This window comes from Candoia aspera, chromosome 2 (genome assembly GCF_035149785.1).
Source record: "Candoia aspera isolate rCanAsp1 chromosome 2, rCanAsp1.hap2, whole genome shotgun sequence".
Classification (NCBI taxonomy): Eukaryota; Metazoa; Chordata; class Lepidosauria; order Squamata; family Boidae; genus Candoia; species Candoia aspera.
Genome location: NC_086154.1, coordinates 165,545,657 through 165,571,109, shown reverse-complemented (window position 1 = coordinate 165,571,109; position 25,453 = coordinate 165,545,657). Strand labels below are relative to the sequence as shown.

The following is a 25,453-nucleotide window of genomic DNA, read 5'->3' as shown; positions in this document are numbered from 1 at the left end:
TGTTGGGACGCCTATGCAGCCCGTCCTCAGATTACAGTTCACGTGTGGATCAGTCATTCAATATAACAGGCAGGAGAGGGGCGGGAAGCTCAGCCGCTCACGCATGGGCAAAAGTTCTTCCGAACGACCATCAGCCTTTGGGCGACAGCAATGGGAAAGGAAATGACGTTTTGAAGAGAAGGAAGTAGCTGAGAAATGTGAGCTCTGCGCAAGCGCGGTAATAACCCTGTGGGTTTGTTTCAGAGGTGAGAGGTGGCTGTGACGGTCTCTCTCGGGTGATCAATAACTTGCGTGTAATTTCGTGACCAGCCGTGAGATACCTTTGCCAAGATGTATGATGCGGACGAAGGTGAGTCTCATATTAAGGAAGCTGCCTGGGGAGGGAGCCTTCACCTCTATGTGGAGAACTTTGTTCCATATCATTTTTGGCTCCTAAAAACTGTTCTCTCTGTTTGTTTTCCTGGTGGAATCCGAGGCTACCTACTAATTTGTAGCCTGGCTGCCTATTAATCATTCCACTGTACTGCTAAAGATCGTGGGAATACACTTTGAGAATCCAAAGGGTTCCGATTACATTATTGCAGCCATTACTATAAGATCTAATCAAGTCAGGCCGATATTGCTACTCTGTGCTTTAGGGCTGGAATAGGATAGTGTAGCATAGGTCCAAGGGGCAGAACGATGCATCCCATTTTTTTTTTTTGCCTTGTAGAATTGTAATGCAATGATGTAAATGAAGTCTCTTGAATAAGAGCCATTGTTCAACTTCTGGTTGAACTGGATATTTTGATTGTATTTCAGGAAAACAAGTCAACTTCAAACCCTGGTTTATGAAGGGTCTTTGTTTTAATGTATAGTAGTTAAAATTCTGTTTCTGTGCCTGTGTTTAAGATACTGACAAGCTGTTACTACTTGGACTTTAATAGCCAGAGATTTTTAGAAATAAACATCAAAAATAATAAACAATTAATATTAAAAATAATATATTCTATGCAAATGGTTATAAAGCTAATTTTCTAAGCCACCTGGAGTCACTCTGGATGAGTTGGGTGGCCATAAAAATTTATTAAATAAATAAATGATCAGCTGCTATATAACTTCCTTGCCTTTTCTCTCCCCCCTCTTTTTTTTGGCAGATATGCAATATGATGAGGATGATGATGAAATCACTCCAGATCTGTGGCAAGAAGCATGCTGGATTGTCATCAGGTAACATTTCATATTGAAAAGATAAAATACATTGTATTCCCAGAATTAAACACTTTTTATAATCTATTTACATTTCAGGAGAAGAGAAAACCACATGCACAATTTTTTTCAACAAAAATCAGTAGAGCAGGAAACCTAACGATGTATGTTTACTCAAAGATGTTGCATTGCATTCAGTAGAAACTATCCCTGAGTAGGGCAATGCAAAATATTCAAAAGAAGTGCCTTGTGGAGTATGCGAGCAAATAATATATTTTTTGATTATTAAAGCAGCTGCATCTTTTACTAAGCTGGCCTGCTTATTACCATCTCCACATACAAATGCATCCCCAGTAATATGTTCTACTTTTTGTGTTCTGAGTGCATTACACAGCCATAGTTCTGAATATATATGCATGGGATTACAGGTTTAAAGACTTAATGTAGGTCAGATTGGAACAGTGTTTCTCAATTATGACTATGACAATGACATTTTGCATCAAGGCAGGAGTGTTGATAAAATAGCATAATACATATTTTGAAATGATAATTATAAAACAGTGATTATTCTCTAGTGAGGTGTACATTTTATCTATATCAGTCCTCTTATTTGGAGAAATATACTTCCAACGTAAATTTGGCCATGTTAATTTATAGAAACTAACACCAGTGCATCTCAAGGTCACTTTGTTTCATGTAAAATGCTAAATGCTTTCACTATATTCTTGAAATGAAAACTTTTGAGCTCACTTTCAAAACAATTCTAGAGGGATTTTTAAAAGGAATATGTTCATCTGTTTAAATGTTATTTTTATTTTTTATTCAGCATTTTTATTCTGTGTTTTGTCACATTTTCCCAGAATGCCTTTGTTAAGGGCTACTGTGCCTAAATATCCTACTGAAATGTAATGCTGTGATTAAAATATATATAAATGTGAGAAAGAAAGCTTGTTGCACAATTGCTGGTCTAGAGAAAAGGCTATGATAAAGTGAATAGGACTGGGTTCTTGGTGAAAATCCTGTTACCCAAAGACATATGTTTTATTCTGCTGCCAGTGTAATGGGGAAGAAATTGTCTGAAGAGCATTAAAAGTAGAATATTTATATATTTTTATATGTTGACAATAACTGCTATAATTTTGACTGATTATGTTTATTTGACAAAAATACTTTAGATCAATTTAAAACGTGTTGCTGATTGTAAGCTATAATAAAGCAATAGTAAAAAAATTTAGATAGCATGTGCCATCAAGATGCATTCATCTCTTATTTCATATAAGTGGGAATGGTCCTCTTTAGATTGTCTGTGCTATAATAAAGATGTGAATCTAAACATTGAGCAGCTCTAAAATATTTTCCAAAGCTCCTATTTTGATGAAAAAGGTCTAGTTCGACAGCAGCTGGATTCTTTTGATGAGTTCATTCAGATGTCTGTGCAAAGAATTGTAGAAGATGCGCCACCAATTGATCTACAAGCAGAAGCTCAACATGCTACTGGTGAAGTGGAAGAACCGGTAAGAGATCATTCTGTTTTTAAAGACAGTATAAGGCACAAGCCATGATGGCTGCACATAGCCAATTGTTGTGTACATTAAAAGTACTGATTCAGAGTTTTATAACAGAAGAATAAATGTGCAGTCTGAACCAGAAGATATAAGTCTGCCATTTTGTTTTTTTAAATAAATCTGATTTGGTTAATTATGGGCAGTATGCTATGTAGGGCATGAGCAGTTGTTTATCTCAAATATTCCACCCTGTTTCACTTCAAAAAAAACCCTCCGAAGGGGATTGTAGCATATTAGTTACAAAATAGCAAGAGACACAGAGACATGTGTACTGCCTCCAAACAAAAAGAAATCTGGGTGGTTAATTATAAATATAACAAGAATAGCCATTAGGTATTTCTTCTAGACCTTAGGTGATCAGCAGGTTCATATGGGAGAAGGTACTCTGCCAGATACCTGGGTCCTAAGCCATGTTGTCATATGCACCTTGCTTGATTGCAAACTGCCGGTGAATGGCGTGCCTTCAACACAGGTGTGATAAGCTTGCCTTTTCTTTTTCCCTTGTTTGAGACACTTTCATTTTTGGATTATAATATCATAATGGCAACCCTCAGAAAAGCGGCAAAAATAGAAGGAGGAGAGGATGGCTAGAGCGACTTGCAGAGAGAGGAACTGAACCAGATTTGCTTCAGAAAACATTTGAGCAACTGGTCAGTAAGTTAGCTGAATCACTTGATGCTAAATTGACAGCTTTTGAAAAAAGAATGGATGAAAAACTTGTAGAGATTGAAGAGGAGATGAAAGAAGAAGTTAAGAAGATGGAAAACTCTGTAAAACAAGTGTCTGGAGATGTAAAACAAGTCAGTGACAAAGTGGAAATTTTGGAGAGAAGACAGAAGTTATAGACAAAGTTGGAAAGAGAACTAAATAATCTGGCTCTGTTGGAATTGAGACAGAAGGAATTTTGTTTGAGATTTAGAGCAATCTCAGAGGATTCTGGTGAAGATATTAGAAAAAAGATTATTAAAGTTTTAGTAAATTTTTTGGATTGGGATGAGGAGGATATAGAGGCAGAAATTGATAACGTATATAGAATAAATACAAGATTTGTGAGAATAAGAAATGTTCCAGGCGGTTTTTTTTAGATTTTTTAATCCTGCCTTTATTACTTTTATAAAATAGAAAACAGGTGTTTATTTATTTACACACACACACACACACACAAGTTCTATTACTGCCCATCTCCCCCAAAAAGGGGGACTCTGGGCAGTTTACAGTAAAATCAAGAATTAAAACCATATTAAAACCATAAAAATATAAATTACAATAATAAGTAATTTGTTTGGGTTAGGCTGCCCAGTTCAGTAATATAGCTGTACCATATTGCACTCATTGCAGTTGCTAGGCCAACTTTGTAGATAACCCACATGCAGAGCATTACAGCAGTCCAGTGTTAAGGTTGTCAGCACATGCAGTATTGCAACCAGACAATTCCTATAGAAAGCTGGCAAACTAGCCCACGCTAGGAAAAGGCACTTCCTGCCACAGAGGCCGCTTCTTACCTTGTCAGAAGTAATGGCTCAAGGAGCAACCCCCAGTTCTTCAGGAGGAGTGCAAACTCATCCAAAGCAGATGATGCAACCTTCTGAATTCCCAGAGAATGCAACTGGCTCTCCGTGATGTTCCCTTTTTGTGAAGATCCATCTTCAGTGTCTTGACCCTCATCAAAATGTTTGCACAGCTTCTCCTCATTTCTTATATTTGAGAAAGGTGCCATTGGATGAGTTGTCTAATTGATGCCAAGCGTTTATGTTATTTTCAGCCTCGTTATCTTCTGAAATTTGAACAAATTTATCTGTCCAAGCCTACACATTGGGAAAGAGATGGTGCCCCTTCACCTATGATGCCGAATGAAGCCAGGCTCAGAAATCTTACGTAAGAACTATCTCCTTCCATTATTTATTGTAACAAGAAAGAGTTATATAATTATTGGAAGTACAGTACAGTGGTACAAAAGAATCCTGATTTTATTGGTATTTAAATGACGAGTTATTTGAGAAGATATTTGTTTAACTTCCAATACTTCTTTTGAAACACACTGTAATTTTTCTTTCAAAGGTATTCTGCACCACTGTATGTGGACATAACCAAGACAGTTATCAAAGAAGGAGAAGACCAGTTGCAGACACAGCATCAAAAAACATTCATAGGAAAAATTCCTATCATGCTGCGATCCACATACTGCTTATTAAATGGTTTGACTGATCGTGATCTTTGTGAACTGAATGAATGCCCTCTTGACCCTGGGGGCTATTTTATTATTAATGGGTCAGAAAAGGTAAGGTTCAGATATATTCAGGAAGAAAGCATGAATAAGAATCTTCCATGTGCTTGCTGCATCATAGTGTCAGTCCTGTTGAACATTCATCTTTAAGTTTTAAATTTACGTTTTTTTTTTCTTAAAAAAATGATTGAAAAAGTCCTACAGTATTCTTTGATTGGTGTTCTAGATTGAATTATACCCTGGGGATCTAAGATTACATATTATGTAAGGAAAGTACATGTTTTTCACAGCTGTTTAACAATTAGAATAAACACAAGAGGCAGTTTTGGTTGAAAGGCGTATAGATTGCTTCATTTTTTACTGGAGATTAGAACTCGGAATTCTTTGTACCATGCCTGTTCTGTCATGGTTCTTTTCACAAGTGAAAATTATAATAATATAAATGTAATTTGAAGCATCCCAGGACTATTTATGTTTTAATAGTAAAACATTGAGCTATTAAACAATTTTTTAATGCTTGCTTATATTCTGCAAACAGGTTCTGATTGCTCAGGAGAAAATGGCTACAAACACAGTGTATGTGTTTGCAAAGAAAGATTCTAAATATGCATACACAGGAGAGTGCCGATCTTGCCTGGAGAACTCCTCTCGACCAACAAGTACTATATGGGTTAGCATGCTGGCCAGAGGTGGGCAGGTGAGAATTTTCAATTCATAGCTTAAAACCTAGGGGTTGATAAATGATCAAGTGACAGATAATCATCCTTCTGACTCTCCTGTCTATATTGGGCTTGCCTTGATTTGCCACAACATTAGATTTCTTTCATCCTCTTTTACCTTCCCAGTCTAGATTGCAGGAGTCAAAAATGCAGCCCAGTCCAAAAGCAGTCAGTCAGAAGTTCCATTGGACCTCTCAGAGTCTCTCCCCTCCCCTTCTGAGGGACAATTTTGCCTGGTTTTATGTTTTATTTTAGAAGGTTAAAAAGGAGAATTGGGTGCCTTAAGGCACTATTTGACCCTTAAAGCCCTCAAATGGGGACAGTTAAAATTCCTGAATTGTGGATGTGGATTATCTAGACATTTGGCACTGTCATTCAAACCTGGGCACGGGCAGAAATTGCATTGGTCACTCTTGTGGATACTTCGTGGTAACTTGGAGGGAGGGAGCCTGACTATTTTTGTCTTGGTGGACCTTATAATGGTCTTTGGTACTGTCAACTGTGGTATCTTTCTGAACTGCCTGCAAGGGTTAGGAGTTGGAGATCCTTTTTTTTACGGTGATTCTGCCCATACTTGAGTGCATAGGTCCCAGGGGTTTGGATGGGGGGAGGGGAGTTGAGAAGAGATCCAAATTATTTTTGCTTAAAATTGCAGTGCATTTAAAAATCATCAAATATTGTCTAAATACAGTTTTGTGGCTAATGTATTGCATTTGTTCTATCTTTAGGGTGCAAAGAAGAGTGCAATAGGTCAGCGCATTGTGGCAACTTTGCCATATATCAAGCAGGAGGTGCCCATCATTATTGTGTTCCGTGCATTAGGGTTTGTATCTGACAGAGACATCTTGGAGCATATAATTTATGACTTTGAAGATCCTGAGATGATGGAAATGGTAAAGTACATGATTCTGTATATTAATTGCTGACTTAGAACAATGTATATTGTTAGATATGGTTTTCTTGCATTATGAAACCCCAAAAGCAAAATGAGTTGCATACAATTTCATGTTTACCTAGTACATACAGAATGGGAAGAGTTATGTGAGATCAGACCACAAGTTTGTCTCACCTAGAATCCTGTTTCTCCCAATGGTGAACCAGATTCACCTGGAAGTTCCTCAAGCATCCTCCACTTTGTATGACCTTACAGTTCCCTACAGAGGCATATTGGCTCTGATACTATATACTGTAGCTATTGTGACATTGTCTTTGATTGCTGCGAGATAGTACCTATGTTACTGATTTTCCCATGTCATGCACAATTTTATACTCCTCCGTTGTGTTCTTTCCTCCACACTCCCTTTTTTCCTAAGCTAAAGAATGCCTGATTTTGTTCTTAAAATGAGTTCCTAGTTACAAGGCAAAGACTAAAGCTGCTTCCTGTGAAAGCCCTCCTCTTTTTAGCCTGTTGCTCTGCCTTCTAGAGGAAGGAGTGGCTTTCTGTCAACTCTGTCTTGAAAAACAGAAACAAAAAAAGGCTGATTATAAAAGAGAAAGAAGAGAAAAGCAGACCACCAGTGCTTTCTCTGCAGTGTTGTCAGGGTACCTATAGAATCATGCAACCAGGAGGGCCTCATGGCCAATCTGAGAGAGTGGCCTAAGTAGGAAAATTGGAAGTAGGAAAATTGGTGGAAGAACCTTGTCAGGCCTCGAGTGGTGGTGGAGCTTAAAAGAGGCAAGCAGGAGTGCTGGCACTGAGCCTGCCCACAACAGGATAGCTATTCAGAAACCCTCCTCCCCACACTTTTGACAGACAAGATACTGGGCATCAACAGTCCAGGAGCCTGAAGTAACACTCATGTTGGTGAGAAGGAGCACTGATAGAACGTGATTGGCCAGTTTGAAGAATGAGGTCCATGCTAGGCTGCTTGATGCCAGAATGGGCATGCAAGATGGCAGAAAATCAAACACAACTTCCCAGCTTTTACCTGGACTCACCCCATTCCATCACAGAGAATATACGTCTCAAGCTTGATGTGCAAAGGGTTAGGATTAGTTAGCTTAAGTATTCATTAAATAGTTTGTCTTCCTCACACAAATGAAATCAGAGGAGAGGAGTTTCCTGTTTTGATATAAAAGAATGGGGTGGGAGAATGCATTGCCTGGCCTTTACAGCCAGCAAGATACTGCCTCTTTCCTGCTTCACAGCACTCTTTTGAGAGGAGTGCCATGTCACTGGCCTCAACAGATGTTTGGACAGCTGCTCTGGGACAGAGCCACCTATGTATATAAATTTCATAAACTAGATATATTTTCTTCAGATGCCAGCCTTGCCCACACATGGTCACAAAGAGGCTATAAATTGTTATGGTGAACCACTCTGGGAATATTGTAGTATGTCCCTTTCCTGTTAGCTTCATCTCCAAGAATGGTAGTTAGACTTACACTGAAGTATCTTTCTGGTATTAGGAAGATGGACCCAACACTCCTACTCTAGGATGGAAAGAGAGTTTCTTCACTGCACTGTACTATGCATCCTTTGCCAGTTACAACTTGTTAGAATGAAATACATTACAAGGGAGAGTTGAATTGCACTCAGCTGAAGTCAGCACATGCTGTTAAAGGGAGGGGGTTTGCTTTATTGAACAGGAAGAAATCTAAAACCCTGCCTTCTAGCTAGAAGAATTCATCTTCATCTTCAGTTCATCTTCTTGTGACCAAAAAGGTACTTTATAGTAAGTCCAACTATAATTTCCTAATTTTGCACCTGCAACCTAGAGATTACATTTGCTGTCATGACTTGTAACCATTGATAAACTTCTGTTTCACAAGAATGAACAGTGGAGAAGTTCTGCAGGAAACACGCTGGAACTTGTGACTCTTGACTGTTCTTGTGCACCTTCATTTAATCATGTATTTCTAGGTTCCAAGAAGTTCCCTGTAGATGCTAATTCTCTTGTTTTTTTTTTTACGTGTGCGATAGGTTAAGCCCTCTTTGGACGAAGCATTTGTCATTCAGGAACAGAACGTTGCATTGAATTTCATTGGTTCAAGAGGTGCAAAGCCTGGTGTCACTAAAGAGAAAAGAATCAAGTATGCCAAAGAAGTTTTACAGAAAGAGATGCTTCCACATGTTGGTGTCAGTGACTTCTGTGAAACAAAAAAGGCTTATTTTCTTGGGTACGTATTGATAAGGAATCCTATTCATGTAAAGTGTTGTGTGCTTATATGGGCTGGGGATTATGGCTGTTCAAATCAAGATGGCTAAAGGGCCTCAGGTTGGGGAGTTTCGTATTGCAACATGAAGTCAGAGGCCTGTTGGGAAAAGAATATGATAAGAATGAAACATCCTCTTGCTGCTTTGGGAGAGAACATTTAAAAGTATATTTATTTATGACCTAACGTATTTATAAAGTTCCTTGACTGATTCAGCGTGATGCTATGAAATGCTGTCTTAAAAGCAATTCTACTATTAGAGTTTTAGAAAGGAAAATTGGCCTATTCACAATATCTTTATTAGGTAAGTCAAAGGTCCCAGAATAGAGCGTAAGTCGTAATATTCTTCAGAACTCTTCATTAGGTACATGGTGAACAAAGACAAAAAAACAAGTTAAAGAATTGTATCTGATAGTATGTGATTCCCTGGGAACTTTTTCTCTCTTCTTAGAGAATTTTGCATAAAATATTTGGGCTGCTGCAGGTTACACAGAAGAGAAGGATAAAGAGAACTTGAGTTGTGCAAGCTCAGATCTGCATACAGTAGAATCTCGGTTAACCGGAACTCAAGCAACTGGCACTCTCAAGCAACTGGCAAAAAATTGGAGAAATAATACATTAAATAAAAATTTAAATAAAATCAATTTTTAGTGGAAAGATAAGTTTAAACTTGGCACACTGCACCATGCCAATCCGATCCCCGTCCAGCAGAGGGGCAAACTCAAACCTGGTGCACCACGCTGACACTCCCCCAGCAGAAAGGCAAGTCCAAAGCCGGCATGCCGTGCTGACCCAACCTGCCCCCCCAGTAGAAAGGCAAGTTCAAACCCACCTTTTTAAAGGAAAGCCCAAACCCACCCCTCTGCCAGAAAGGGATCGGCCAATCCCTCTCTAGCAGAAAGGCAAGTCCAAACTTGGTGCGCCTATTTTTAGTAGTAACCCTAAAGTAACCGGAAACTACGTTTATCCGGCATCTACCAATCCCCATGGGTGCCGGTTAACTGAGATTCTACTGTACTTACTTAGACTTGTTATAATTCATGAAATCCTCATCTAAGATGAAATGTGGGAGGTTGTTGTAGGCATTGAAATTAGATTGCTCCAGATGAATGTAGGATACTTTCTAAGGTTTCTATTTTGAAAACAAATAATTATTTATCCTGCATATTTTTAAAATAGAAAATCCATAGTTAATCATAACTATCTTCATCCATACATAGAAAGTTTTCTTGATATATAGAAAATAGAAGCTAGACAATCTGATGTAAAAAAAAAGAAAGAAATAATCATAAATTACCTAAGAAATAATAATAAATCTACCGTCCATTTCCTCTTTTGGGGGAGATGGGCAGTAATTAAATTTGAATAATAAATAAAATAGTGAATTAATTTTTAAAAAAAAATTATAGACCTCACCTTGGATAAATCATCACTAAGGGTAGAGTATGGCCTTAGAGACTTAAACATTGCTAGATTTAAACATTGCTTTAAGCCATTAAGTTTGGTTCTGTATAGCATGATATATGAATCCAGCCTTTTTGGTTTGTAAACCATGGTTTATAGCTTAACGTTTTATATGAACTAGACAGTTATGACTTATTAAAAAACATGAAACAAACTGTCGCTTAGCGTAATATTTAAACAGAACTAGTGAATAATCTTCCAGCTTTAGGTAGCATAAAACCTCTTCCTTCTACTATAGGTTCTACTGTTGTTTAACCTGTTTACCTGAATATTTGAATGATTGTACGTATATCCAGGGTTTTGTTATCTACAAAATTCTTGGTTCTTCATGATTCTAAGCACCATGTTGAAGAGATTGCCTAGAGAGCTGTAATCCTCAGTATATTTAATTAGGATGTAATATAAAAATAGTAAGGAATCTCCAAATATGAGAATAGCAAGAGATATTGGCACGCTATCATCTTACCTTGGCATGAATTTCTATTTTGGGAAAGAGCTTAATAAGAATGGAAGAGTAACTTGGTTCTGTTGAATTGTTCATACTGCATAATTTCAAGGGAGTTGAAGTAGTTGTGGATTTACATAAGGAGCAATACCAGAGGCTGCAGTGATCTTCCAGAAATGAATTGTGTGATTTGGATAGAATTATATTAAAACCGAAGTTGAATGGTGCTAATTAGAGCTTTAAACCTTTTGGTAGCAGATTTAAATGGTATACAGTGAGATACTCATGACGGGGTGACAATTTGTTTTCCTGAACAGAGGATAGTTTGGGCAGATTCCTTCATTAGGGGTAAATTGTTGATTCATATCATGTAAGTTTTTGAAATCTGAACTTCTGCCTTCCTGTAACTGATCTCAACCACTGTTTCTCAGGTACATGGTTCATAGATTGTTGCTGGCAGCCTTAGGGAGACGGGAGCTAGATGACAGAGATCACTATGGCAACAAACGGCTTGACCTTGCAGGACCGTTACTTGCTTTCCTCTTCAGAGGGTGAGTGAAACAAGTGGTCATTATTACTTTAGATTGTGTAAGTATGCTGCACCTTGTTGGAAAGCTATGTGTAAATAATATGTTGGCCTGCAGGGTAATCTGTAGATGAGAGATGGGTGATGGATGAATGTGGAATGAATACAAAAATGAGTGACTGGTGTGAAAGGAGTATGAAAGAAGTACAGATTACCCTGCAGGCCAACTTACTGACATGGTTTGATCATAGAAGATCAAACTGTGGGACAAATATATGAAAGAAGAGTGAATGGGTCAAAACAAAGGGGAAGACTGGGAATATCATGGTTAGCTGGAGTTAATGAGATCCTCAAAAAGAGAAATGACAAGTTTAAAGAATAAAAAGCAGATATGAATTAGTAGATTGATAGCTACATGGAAGCAAAGCTGGTTTGTGAGGGTAGAATGATATGGAAAGGTATAATTAATGGTATAGTTGAAAACCGAAGTTAATTTCCTTTCCTTCTTTTTTTATCTCCTGCCTTTAATGTTTCTGTTTTCTAGTCTTTTTTTCCCTCTTGCCCTTTGCATAATATTGCTTACCCTGAAAGAATAGAATAATGCATGTTTCAGGTTTTGTTTACTTTACATCCACTGATGCCTCATGTTGAAACCCTTTAATTTTGCGTTAACTGTCACATCAACTGAGGTATGTCATGATTACTGAAACACATTGCTCTTCTGGACCATATGAAAGAATTCTCAACTTTTTCTTTCTAAATACTGCTTGGATGCTCAAGGAGATAGAAAATAGTGGAAGGCATGAAAGAGTTTGCTGCTCAGCCTGGTGTTTTACTTAAGAGTTTTTTCTGAAACGTAATAGTTGAACAGATTTATTTATTTATTTATTTCAAATACTTCATTGTAGAATGTTAGGCTAATCAGATTCAGAGTTGCATCTGAGTGCTTTAGGTGCTCTGGCATTGTTGAAAAGGCTGTTCATCTGATATCCATCCTGAGTGTCCTAACAAGCAGGAACCATGCCGAGACGAGGAATAGGTCTCTAGTGTTTTATTACTGCTACGTTAGTCAGAAAATCCTAACAAACTGAAGAAGCGTGAGAAAACCCATACAGATAAACCCCAAAAGTCAAGGCGGGTCTGTTCTGTGTCTCTTTGAATGACAGCTCCAATTCTCGCTACTACGCATGCATTTTCCCCCCTGGATAGGGGCCCGCTCCTGCTCACCATCAGTGCTCATGACACTGAGAATGTTAGTCCCATTGCAATCTGGTTGTAACTATGGTTAATCCTTTGCAAATAAAGACCTTTCTGTTTGGTATTTTGTTAGGAACATTATGGGAAAATATGCAAAACTGCACTCATTGTTATACAATATTTCTGTTTTCTTAAACAGAATGTTTAAGAATTTGCTGAAAGAGGTTAGAATATATGCCCAGAAATTTATTGACAGAGGCAAAGATTTTAACTTGGAGCTGGCAATTAAAACAAGGATTATATCAGATGGTTTGAAATACTCCTTAGCAACTGGCAACTGGGGAGATCAGAAGAAAGCTCACCAGGCTAGAGCTGGAGTATCACAAGTAAGTGTATTGTCTGTCGCATGAAACTGTGTTTGTTTTAGATACTCCTGCCATTCAGATTTAGGTTCTTTAATGTTATCAGCTCAGAGGAGACATGATTATATCGCCAGAATTCTTTTTAGAGAAGGGCAGCTATTCTAGTTCAGTGAGTTGGCTGAAATATGAGAATTTTCATTTTACTGTATTTCCCAATCTGCTCTTTCCTAAATAAATAGCTCTTTACTAGCCTTCTTTGCTCCATCCTCTGTCCACCCTTTATTTTGTTACCTCTTCCTTAGCTTCTCTTCTCAGGGCCTCCGTATATTAACCCTGAGTCACCCCCTTCCCTTTGCCAGCAGCAGTCCTAATTCTTTGGCATGAGATTATTTGTTTCCGAATGGAGCTTTCATCCAAACTTTTCTTAATACCAGTTGTAGTACTTAACTGTGTTGTGCCTCTTCCTTCCCTCTTAGTACTTAAAGTAACCTTTTTTGTTACTGCAAATATTTAGTGGGGTGGGTGGGAAGAATAGCCAGTATTTTAATCAGTAGGGGAGAAGCTTTTTTAAAATTAAAAATTCTAGATTTCCCCATCTTCCACGTTGCAGACAGTGACTGAGGCTCTCTGATTCATTCTGATTGTTTTATGGGTGCCCAAGAAATTTGCTGCAGTTGGAAAGGAATAATAGAATGAATCTTGTCTGGGTGAGAAAAATTAAATTTAGCTGAGCAATTACAGTGTTCAGAGAATGAATCGTTCTTTTAAAAGAAAATAAAATGCACTTCTGTGAAAGGATTCCAGTGATCTTCCACCTGAGAGACTAATTAGATTTCATTCTTGGTTAAGTGTGCCCCCTGGTGCTCCTTAGTCATTCAGTAAGTCAGAATTAAACTATGTTTAATTACTTTAGTAAAATGTAGTGCTTAAGTTAGGTGTGATAAATGCTGCAAATAAAACATTTGTAACTACATCATAACCCTAGCCTTAGTAACATATCTTTTAGGGCTGATAGCGACACGATGTAGGTTTTGTATCTTATGAGCAAGCCTAAAATGTCCTTGATTGCATCTCTTGAAGGTATTGAACCGCCTCACCTTTGCTTCTACACTTTCCCATTTGCGACGCTTAAATTCCCCTATTGGAAGAGACGGTAAACTAGCAAAGCCCAGGCAGTTGCACAACACCTTGTGGGGAATGGTTTGTCCTGCTGAAACTCCAGAGGTATGCAGAGATTGTATTTAAGTATCTCTATACCATTAGTGAATGGCATTTTCCAAAAAAATGGGAACTGTAAGATTTTCCCGTGTAATTTAGGCTAATTTGAAAGGTGAAAGGTCCTCTGTGCAAGCACTGAGTCACGTCTGACCCTCTGGGGGGACGCTGCTTTCGCGACGTTTTCTTGGCAGACTATAGAGCAGGGTGGTTTGCCATTGCCTTCCCCAGTCGTCACCCTCCCCAGCAAGCTGGGTCCTCATTTTGCCAACCTCGGAAGGATGGAAGGCCGAGTCGACCTGCGCCAACTACCCGAGAAAGAATCCAGCTTCTGCTGGATTTTTTAATTTAGAATTTCTAATTTTCTAATTTAGGCTAATTTACATAGGGTAATTTGGTTTGCATAGGAAAATTAGCCTAATTTGCATAGGAAAAATGCAGTATAAATGATGCCTGGTGAAATCATTTATGTGGAAAGTAGAGCTTCCATGAAAGATGCCTCCCCTTATTATTATCATCTTCCCCTGCAGTATTTAGTAGAGTGTCTTTTCAGATTTTTAAACATCTTCTCAGGTTATAATTGGTGGTAATGAAACCCAATGTTTGTTTCTTCCTTGGAATGGCAGGAATGTTTTAGCAAACCGGCTGCCAAAATTCAGGGTAACTACTAGGGGGTGCTCCAGAAATCTTTTAAAAAGGGTTTCATGGGTTTCGCCTGCCACCAAACGTACCTCCGAATCCATTGTCATAAAACTCTTGAGTCTTGCCCTGAATGGTGTTGCAACTTCAAAAATTGTCAGAACTTTTGTGCATAATAGAGCTTGCAAAGACTGTCAAAACAAAGGCATGCTGTGTGTGTCCTTAGGGTCATGCTGTGGGGCTTGTGAAAAATCTTGCACTGATGGCCTATATCTCTGTGGGGTCTCAGCCATCCCCAATTCTGGAATTTTTAGAAGAATGGAGTATGGAAAACTTGGAAGAAATTTCTCCAGCAGCAATTGCAGAGTAAGAATAAAAGTAAAATGTAATGGAATTTCATTCACTTCTACATGGTTCACTCTGAAGCAGTGTTCTTAACTGTTTCCTTTTTTCCTTAAGTGCCACAAAAATATTTGTAAATGGTTGCTGGGTTGGAATTCACAAAGACCCAGAGCAGCTTATGAATACACTGAGGAAACTGCGGCGTCAAATGGACATCATAGTATCTGAGGTAAATTTTGTTGTATTTCCAGCTGTCCTGTAGAAGTGCCAAGCTAGACAAAAAAATGGCTGGGGACAGACAACGAAGTATGTGGAGCTAGAAAAAAAAATTGCGATTTAATTTAAATTTTATTTAATTTTGACAAATTAAAGACAGTGTGATTATCTCTGAATGCCATGTGTGACTCAAAAGCTGGGGCTGTTCACCTTGACTCTTCAGATATTCATTTGCTTTTATCTGACATCAAGATTGGTAATCACCATTAAGCTTCAAAAGCCTGCCTGAAGAACACCATTTTCACAACTTGCAAAATGTCAGAGGACATCGGGAGACATGGTGTTTCAGTGTGTTGGCGTGCCTTCTAAAATGTCTGGTTTAAAATGTTTATAAGAATGGTGTCTCCTCATGCAGGTGTCCATGATCAGAGATATCAGGGAACGAGAAATTCGCATTTACACCGATGCTGGTAGGATCTGCCGCCCACTTCTAATTGTGGAAAAACAAAAATTGCTACTGAAGAAGAGGCATATTGACCAACTGAAAGAACGTGAATATAACAACTACAGGTGGGACTATCCCCAAATGTTCTCTTTTTGTGGGAATTAGTACTTGTCTTTCCTCCTTAGAAGATGTGTTTCATGGGAAGAGAAGAGGAAATTCCAGGCATGAGCTGGAAGGGTTGTTAGTCGATGAAAGTGCATAACCAAACAAGTTCAGCTCATGAAGATAATTGTGTGTGCTAAAATGTTAACGAGAAATGGATAGGAATTGAAAAAAGATGTTATTGATAATTTAGACTAAGGTCCAAATCGTACAAGAGGTGGATAAAACCTTCCCTTTTGAGTGCTATTTTAGAAATGAGAAATGTTTTGTTTGAAACATTTGCTTTGGATTGAACTTGAACAGCTTTTTTTGTGTGATAAGGCCCTGCACCATTTTGGAAGATCACAGTGGGCATTTTCTAGAGTGATTTGACTTTGCTAGTACAGCTCAAGTGCTACTAGGAGCAATTCCTGCCACCATTTTGGAGAGTTTCCCCCTGGGATTGTGGTAGTAAGCAGCCAATTTGCTGATCTCTTCACTAAGGGAAAGGTACTTCTATCTGTACCGGCTTGCATGGCTGCTTGCGTTCTCCTTCCATTCCGCAAAGCAACAAAGGCATTTTTGAAACCACCAGAGTTACTGTATGCTAAATATGGAAGCTGCCAAAAGACAGGGAATATATGTGCACTTCTGGATGTTGCAGCTCTTCCCCTTTTTGTCTCCTTCCCCAGCTTGCTTTAGAGATTCCCTTTTGCAATCCTCTTTTGATAGCCAGCTGGATAAATGGGCTCACCACAGATGCTTATGTTCGGAGTTGTAGTGTGGCAGTATTCAGTACATCTGATTCCTAGTGGGTTGGAAGGCTAAGAAGATAGGGCAAGTTTAGAAAGGTGCTGAATTCTGAGAAATTAAGAATTGGTTTCTGCAGTATATGCATTAAGCAAAAACAAAACAAAACGACAAATTAATGAAGGAATGGAGCAAATACCTGTTCATAGTTGGATGTGGAAGGGCAAAATCAGGCATGAGAGCCGGCTGGGTGACCCTGGGCCAGTCACTTTCTCTCAGCCCAACTCACCTCACAGGGTGGTGGTTGTGGGGAAAGCAGGAGGAGGAAGGAGTATGAGGTATGTTCACCACCTTATTTATAAAAATAATAAAGGTGGGATAGAAAATAAATAAAATTAAGTGTAATGTCATAATATCTCTTATGTGCATATTACACCTTTATTTTTTCATTAAACTGAATATGCATCTTCTTGGATTGTCAAGTTTGTTCTGAGAGCTCTGAATGTAGTTGCATTAATTAAAAAACAAAAAAGCAGGTTAGATTCAAAAGGGGCATGCCTAATCCTAATCCTAAAATAATTGAGTTATTTTGTTTAGCTGGCAGGATTTGGTGGCCAGTGGGGTAGTAGAATACATTGACACTCTAGAAGAGGAGACTGTTATGCTGGCTATGACTCCAGATGACTTGCAGGAGAAAGGTGTGGCATATTGTTCAACATATACACACTGTGAGATTCACCCCTCCATGATTCTAGGAGTTTGTGCATCTATTATCCCATTTCCAGATCACAATCAGGTTTGTTGGACTTTATTTTATGGTAAATTAAGAGTTTATAACTTGACAGATGATATTCTAGAGGTGACGGACTCGTCCCTGGGGGAGCTGGGGGCGTTGACGACCGACAGGAAGCTCTGGCGTGGGCTGGTCCGTGAAGTCACGAAGAGTCGGAAGCGACTAAACGAATAAACAACAAACTTGATAGAATAATGTTTTATTATGCATTTATTTTGAAGGGCTTATTTTCCCATCCCTAACACTATTTCTCCTTTCTTAATAGTCTCCTAGGAATACATACCAATCTGCTATGGGCAAACAGGCTATGGGAGTTTATATCACCAATTTCCATGTCCGTATGGATACACTTGCCCATGTCTTATATTATCCTCAGAAACCCCTTGTGACCACACGTTCCATGGAATATTTGAGGTTCAGAGAGTTGCCAGCAGGTATGATTGCAAGTTGCTGATTAGTGCTACTGATACTTCAAGTATAAAACCTGGACATTTAGAGAGGCAATCCAGCATCCTTGGCCTCCACTTCTTAAAGGGATCTGCCAAGGTGTCTTTTCTGAGTTGTTATAGATATATTGATGTTTCCAGAGTACCAATAACGAGTTTTCACTAAGATGCTTTTTTGGATTTGATGATTGGGTGTTTCTCAGTTGATGATTTAGCAATAGCAGCTGTGGAATCTTTAACATTAGTGGTTGTTGAGAGGTTCATCTCAGCAAGGTTGGCTAGCTAAGAATATAACTTTGCCCTATACCATAAATCAGTTAGGTTTCATTAATACCCTGAGAAGCATTAGCACCAGTATGTCTGGATCACAGAGGAAAAGTATTGCAACTTGGCTTTTCCTGTGGTGGGCATGTTGTTCTTCCTGGACCATCTCTGTGCTGGCTGCCCTTTCTCTTTGCTTTAGAGTAGAAAGGTATCTCAGCTGATAGGAATGAGTTGGACTTCTGGAAAGAGCGTTCAGAAGAATAGTCACGGTTCTCAAAATTTCCACAGTGTGTTCTTGTTAATCTGTAAATCACATTTCATATGTGCTAACAATTTTTGTACCTTAAATACTTCTTAGCCTGCTCCTTAAATTAGCCCTGCTTGTTTGATATATTTGTCAGGGCAAAGTACTTCTTGGCATGAACTGTAACGTGGTGGTTAAAACTGTTATTAGTATTCCTTAGATGCATTCTTTCTATTTATGTATCTTGTTCCTGCCTATCTCAGTTATTGCTTGTATTTGGGTGTGCCCATTCTTATTACATTTTACAAAGAAGGCACTATTTTTCAGCTTTTACAAATATAAAATACTTATAAAAGTTCCAGCTATGGCCTAATTAGCCAGTTTCAAATTCTTAGAATGTTTATGATCAAGACGGTCCGGTTTTCTTTGAATGTGGAGAGCAAAAGAACCATGTTTGGAGATGATTCTCAGGAGGAACTACACTGGTAGTTGAAGGAACATGTGAAATTGTAAGCAAATTACATGCCTGTTCCACATCAGAACTATCTTCTACTGAAGATGCTGCCAGGCTGCTGCATAGGTGGTCACTGTGTGTGTTTATATGCCCATCCCATCATGATGTAGAAAGCACTATATAACTACTGAGAAATTAGAGCCTATCTGGCATTAATATTTTATCAGTAGAGTGAGAAGAGGGGTGTGTATATGATAACTGAAGTATATTCTTGAATCTCTTACAGGCATCAACTCTATAGTCGCCATCGCTTCATATACAGGATATAATCAAGAGGACTCTGTTATCATGAACCGCTCTGCTGTTGACAGAGGTTTTTTCAGGTTTGGCCTGTAAAATATTTCACATGCTCCCCCACTTCTATTTACTCTGTTAAATAAATTAAATACTTCACATGCCTATAGGAAATAGACCACCGGCTTTCAAGCATTCTTGGCATGCTCTTTGCAGTGATCTGTTTTATCAAAGGTTTCACGTCAGTGGAACATGTTCTTTGTAGGTCTTAGTCATCAAGTCAATTTTTTTTTTTGCCAGAAACCCACCTTTTCCCTACACTTTTAGATAAAAGGTTAGTTATGGGAGTGGTTTTAGTCCAGAGGCTTCCAATCTCTAATTCCAGTGGAAATTTTAGTAATGTATGTCAACAGTTCATTAGGTTTTCTCCCTCTGTTGAAGAAGGTTAGATCATGTCTCAACCTCGACTGAAAGAGTGCTGCTTGACTTGAAGCTGATGGTGTCACTTATCTCCTCAATTAGGTCTGTGTTTTATCGCTCTTACAAAGAACAGGAGTCCAAAAAAGGATATGACCAAGAAGAAGTGTTTGAGAAACCTAGTCGTGAAACATGCCAGGGTAAGAATGGACAGATAGTGCCTAGGAACACACCTTGAAGGCAGAGACAGTAGATATCTGCTCAGTAATAGGATTTCCTAAGTTCCACATCTTTATGCAATTATAATCTGCAAAGAAGAATATGATTTCACAGGGGTTACAACTAAGTGGTCATACCTTACCTGTGACTGTCCCTGACAGTAACAAAGTTATGCATTTATAACAGTAGTCTAAAAAGGGGATCTAGCAGAAGTGGATTTTTCTTTCTGAATTCAGAATGGCACTGCAGAAAAAACAAAAGAGTATTAGCCTTTAAATGTTAGCCTATTAGAAGAGTGAACAATCAGAAGCACTGATCTGGAAGCATGTATTTTCTTCTTTTCGCAGGGATGAGGCATGCCATCTATGACAAGCTGGACGATGATGGTTTGATTGCACCTGGTGTACGTGTCTCAGGAGATGATGTCATCATTGGCAAGACAGTAACTTTGCCTGAGAACGAAGATGAACTGGAGAGCACCAATCGCCGCTACACCAAGAGGGACTGCAGCACTTTCCTACGAACGAGTGAAACTGGTATTGTTGATCAGGTCATGGTTACCTTGAATCAGGAAGGATACAAGTTTTGTAAGATAAGAGTAAGTAATAGGAGTTATGCACGATTTGTCTGCAAGAATAAATCCAGCATTCATGAATAGTTGGTGTAATTGACTACCTTCCTTTCTCTCTCCAGGTACGGTCTGTCAGAATACCACAAATTGGAGATAAGTTTGCTAGCAGACATGGTCAGAAAGGTACCTGTGGTATCCAGTATAGGCAGGAGGTAAACACCTCCAGTTTTGTTTGTGATACAGAGGGCATCGTGCTTCGAAGACCGGATTTGAGATAACGTCTTGGTCTTTACATTATTTAGGATACGTCAGTTGCCTTTTCAACATGTGTACTCAAGTGTGGTCAAGCCACCTTAACAGTTACATCAATTGTATTACAATCTTTAGGCAGTAGAACCACCTTGACGGCAAAACAGTAGGAAACAGTACACAGTTGAAGGTCACTGAAGGAACTTTGTGGACTTCTGTGAGACAAGGTGTTCTGAATCTGTGCCTTCCCTGAAAAGGGCCTATTTGAAATGCTATACCAAGCAGGGCCTTAAGGTTGAGGGAAGTTCATACAAAGGAAGGGACATTGGTCTGAGGCTATTTAGGCCATGTAGGATACCACTGGGCTTTTAAAGCAGGCCTGAAATACCTGTATGCCGGAAGCCAACACAGATATCAACGTAACGATGTTTCCTGTTCTATTCAGACTGGATTGCTAAAATTCTGAGAGAGATTAGAGAATTCAAAGGTTGTTCTATGCCAAAACATGGAAAAGATTTTACAGTAAGAATAGAATTAGCATATACCATATGTACTCACGTATAAGCCCATCCATGTATAAGTTGACCCTTGAATTTCTAACCAAATTATCATGAAAATTGTGCCACCTGCAGATAAGCCAACCCACATTTTTCATGTATTTTGGTTAAAAATTCAAGGGTCTGCTTATCTGCAGATGTATTACAGGTAGTCTTCCTTTAACGACTGCCTCGGATACTGCCCATTCAGTTACGAGGGTGATGACAAAGTAACTTTGCAACCAATGCCTGCATTAATGATCTTTGCAGTGTCTTTCAATCATGTGTTCGCCATTACAGTCACTTAGTACGCATTTTCCTGTGCCTGTTTTTTTTTCTCCCCTCACCTCACAGAGTGGAGAGATTGCCTAAACAAGCTCTCTCTTCCTGAGCTGCTTTTCTCCCCAGTGCACTATGTCCCTAAAAAGTGCTATGGCAAGGTTTGCTGCTGCTGCTGCCTGAAATTGACAAGATGCTAATCAGTTTCACACTAAGGGCTTTTGTTTACCTCCTTGCTCCCAGCCACCAGTGAGCTAGGCAGACAGCTGGTGCTAGTGCATTCCTTTCAATGTGTATTCCCCATTGTGTGCCTGCTTACTCTCTCATAATCTTTCCTCTCCAATGAAAGTAAATACAAACATGAATTCTCTTCTTGCTAATTATCCCAGCACCAGGGTGAGCATTCCAAAGGGTGGGGGAGAAGGGAAAAAGCTTTAAGATTTGCCCTTTTATGCCCACCCAGCTGTTTCGGCATATCCTTCTGATGTTGTACAGCTGAAATAAAATCGTAAGCACTGTTGCGGTCATGTGATTTTTCACCTAGTGACCACTTCGCTTAAGGACTGAGTTGCCAGTCCCAGTTATAGTTGCTAAGCAAGAACTACATGTACTGTATATACTTGGGGATAAGCTCATCTGCGGACAAGCCGAACCCAATTTTTGAGGTGTATTTTTGCTCTAAAATTCTCAGCTTATCCATGAGTATATATGGTAGATAGTGGGAAATTTATAATAGATCAAATATCTGATAGAATAAAGAAGTTGTACAGTTTACATAGTGACTTACATCATACAAAAAAGCAGCAAGGCTGATTATAGATTAAGCAAACTATAATCAAGGTAAGATGTTACTGTGAAGAAAGGAAGTATGATTCTGATCTGTTTTCATCTTTAGGATATGCCATTTACCTGTGAAGGTATCACCCCTGATATAATCATCAATCCCCATGCTATCCCTTCGCGAATGACCATTGGTCACTTGATTGAATGTCTTCAAGGGAAGGTAGGTCTTGCTGCTTGGAATTGAGATATTCTCCATCTGGCTCTCTTTGAGAGCTTCCAGGAATTTCCCTGACTTTAGCATACACAGCAAAGGTTGAATCAGATTGTCTTTAACTCTTGCAATCTGAAGCCATTTTATTTACAAGTTAAAGCTAACTCTCTGGACTGTGGCGTTAATCTAGGTGTTGGGGAAAGCCTTGAACACAAACCATGAATGTGCACAGTATGGTCTAAACTCCTTTAAATGTTTTCTTTATACGTTTATTCTTCCCTTCCTCCAAGGAAGTCAGAGTGAGTACTGTATAGTCCATTCCCCTGATCTGAGGCTTGCAGAAGCCTTTCAAAGTGACCCAGTGAGCTCTGCACCTCAATGGGAGTTAGAATATAGTCTTCCCAGTTTCAGTCCCTATTATCATCATGAGGTATCTTGTAGTAATTGCTAATCTCTCCTTTCCTTTCCCTTCTCCTCCCAGGTGTCAGCAAATAAAGGGGAGATAGGCGATGCTACACCTTTCAATGATGCTGTCAACGTGCAGAAGATTTCAAACTTGCTGTCTGATTACGGCTATCATCTAAGAGGAAATGAGGTAAGCTGACACAGTGGCAGTGATGAGTCTCATTCTGCCTGTTCCCAGCATTGATATGCTCTTACAACTGGTATTCACAGAGCCATTACTTTTTGCAGGTTTTGTACAATGGCTTTACTGGTCGCAAAATCACATCACAGATCTTTATCGGCCCCACTTACTACCAGCGACTAAAACACATGGTAGACGATAAAATTCATTCCAGGGCAAGAGGACCTATTCAGATCCTTAACAGGCAACCTATGGAGGGTCGATCTCGGTAAGAAATAGATGCCGGCTTATATGCTTTCCGATTTGTTATCTCAGTAAAGTGTTGAAGCCATAGTCCTTAGAAATCCTGCTCAATGATGCTCCTGGTTTCTGAGATTTCCCCAGGCCTTTCCGTAGCTTTCAGTCATCTATTTGCAACTGTGAGGGCTGGAAAAGTAATAATGAGACCAGGAATGCTCAGGAACCTGGATGGGAGTGTTAAAGTATATTGCAGAGAATGTCCTTTTAATTATTTTCCATAGTGTATCCTGTGTTGACAATGTGCACACGTAGCACTTTGGAGCTTTTGGTATCTTCTGTTTTTGTTTTTGTTTTTAAGTCTTCATTACGTTAGAAACATTTTTTGTACATGGGCTGGCTTTTCCTCCAATAGCAGATTACATTATTTGGGGACAGGAATGATGGGCAGCACAGCTGGTAGTCTTCCAGCCTGGAAAAGTAAGGAAGTGGACCTGATTTTTTTTCCCTCAGTGATGGAGGTCTTCGTTTCGGAGAGATGGAACGAGACTGTCAGATTGCTCATGGAGCAGCGCAGTTCCTAAGGGAAAGACTGTTTGAAGCCTCAGATCCATATCAGGTCCATGTCTGCAACTTGTGTGGGCTCATGGCGATAGCAAACACCAGGACCCATACCTACGAATGCAGAGGTTGTCGTAATAAGACGCAGGTATGTGAAGGGGGTAGGAAAATGCTTTCCAGTCCTCTCTGTCATTCCTTTAACTTCCATCTTCATCTCACCCTGAGGCACTTCTTCCAGTATTTGTCTGTTCTGTGCCATCTACTATGAATCCGATATACTCAGGGTCACTGGCTGCAGGAGGGAGAGCATAAACCTGTCTGATCCTTTCAGAGGAGTTAGGGAGATTTCTGAAATAAGGCCAATTAATTTTAAAATACTGAGAATACTGTACCTTGCAGTATTATGGAATGTCACTTTATTTTCCTGGCTGCAATGCTCTCTGCTTTTAAAGGGTGTCTTTCTTTAATACGTATACTATGCTGATGACATCAAGCTCTACTTCACCTTCGTTTCAAAGAGAGTGGAGGGGCTAAATAGATATGTAGATGTGGGGTTAGGACTCAGCTTCCAAGCAATGACTGGCTGCAGGTCCAGGACCAGTTAGATGTACGCTCCAAAGTCTTTTTGAAAAAGCCTTGGAACCCCTAATACCTCAAGGGATGTCTTTTATCATATAAATGTTCTTCCCCACTCAGGTTAGGGGGTTGATGTTGAGGAAATCAGCTTTCTCATCTGCAGCATGCTGTATGTAGAAGGTCTCCCCAGTGAAGCTTGGCCAGTGCTAAGCCCCCCTACTAGTAGAAATTGTCTTTCTAAATTTGCTCACATTTCCCAGCTTGTTCCTGAAGATGTCTTTATCACTCTGTTGTTTCCACGGCCTTTGAATCTTTTAAAGTATTATTTCATGGTGTTCTCTTCTGAGCTACCTACCCACATCTATAAGTTTTTTAAACTGAAGATACATTTCTTGAATGAAATGTTTTTGCTAATGTTTATTAATCTCATTTTTCAGATTTCTCTGGTGAGAATGCCGTACGCCTGCAAGCTTCTTTTCCAAGAACTGATGTCAATGAGTATTGCCCCTCGAATGATGAGTGTGTAGTCTTCAAATGATCCCGTTTTCCTGAAATTCACATTGCCTGCTTTAACCTTTCTCTTTAAATGTGTTTTAAATCCCAACAGATACTGTGTTTTATTGTTGAAGTTTTTCAGATTATGTATGTGTGTTTTATGTAAATAGAAATAAAAGCTTTTCAGACATTCACTAAATACTTTATTGGAATTACAGCAAAAATAGTAGGAGTTAAGGTACTAGAGAGGCATGGCTGGTTGGGAGTTTTCCGAAAAACCTGTTATAGATGAAAGCCGCTGTCTCTCCCTATGCATTATATATGGTTCACCTTTCACAGCTCAGTACTTTCACCTGCCAAGAAAATGAGAGTGTGCCTTAATTTAAGCAAACGTGTTATTCTTGAGATGCATTCCAGAGAAATGAGATACTCTAAAAATAATCCAAGGTATTTCCTTGAAGCAATAAAAATCCCAGAAATTGATAACAATTCCTTCTTCCTCCACAGGTTATTTCAGATTCATTTAAAAGTCATAGATAATGAGCGAGCAAGCTTCTGTATTTGGTTTTTTCCCCCATGGCTGCTGGTAGTAGGGGACACAATAGGGATTCAGTGATACCACCAGATGGAGCAAGAATTTCACA

The 25,453-nt window shown here is 39.1% G+C and overlaps 2 protein-coding genes across 3 annotated transcripts in view; one reads left to right on the top strand and one right to left on the bottom strand.

Annotated features, from left to right (window-relative positions):
- The first annotated feature begins 216 nt into the window (after positions 1–216).
- On the top strand, positions 217–25,008 carry POLR2B (RNA polymerase II subunit B). The gene is made up of 25 exons (XM_063294744.1): positions 217–349; positions 1,137–1,209; positions 2,552–2,702; positions 4,516–4,628; positions 4,812–5,031; positions 5,516–5,674; positions 6,425–6,589; positions 8,620–8,816; positions 11,193–11,312; positions 12,684–12,870; positions 13,927–14,070; positions 14,927–15,066; positions 15,160–15,271; positions 15,674–15,828; positions 17,192–17,390; positions 17,653–17,821; positions 19,082–19,178; positions 19,612–19,706; positions 20,073–20,323; positions 20,419–20,508; positions 22,256–22,363; positions 22,836–22,949; positions 23,048–23,208; positions 23,691–23,886; positions 24,752–25,008. The coding sequence occupies exons 1-25, from the start codon at positions 331–333 to the stop codon at positions 24,839–24,841; spliced, it is 3,525 nt and encodes a 1,174-aa protein (XP_063150814.1). The 5' UTR covers positions 217–330; the 3' UTR covers positions 24,842–25,008.
- Positions 24,990–25,453, bottom strand: part of IGFBP7 (insulin like growth factor binding protein 7) — a 32,351-nt gene continuing 31,887 nt past the window's right edge. For both annotated transcript variants that reach the window (XM_063294753.1, XM_063294752.1), the window contains exon 5: positions 24,990–25,162. Coding sequence is in view for 1 of the 2 variants with exons in the window: in XM_063294752.1 (XP_063150822.1) it covers positions 25,143–25,162 (20 nt within the window). In the remaining variant the exon portion in view is untranslated. The remainder of the gene's footprint in view (positions 25,163–25,453) is intronic.

Excerpts from the sequence above, each read along its gene's own strand:
- POLR2B (XM_063294744.1), top strand. Across the intron at positions 11,313-12,683 it reads CTTGCTTTCCTCTTCAGAGG|AATGTTTAAGAATTTGCTGA; the intron begins GTGAGTGAAACA and ends TTTCTTAAACAG. Across the intron at positions 14,071-14,926 it reads GTCCTGCTGAAACTCCAGAG|GGTCATGCTGTGGGGCTTGT; the intron begins GTATGCAGAGAT and ends GTGTGTCCTTAG.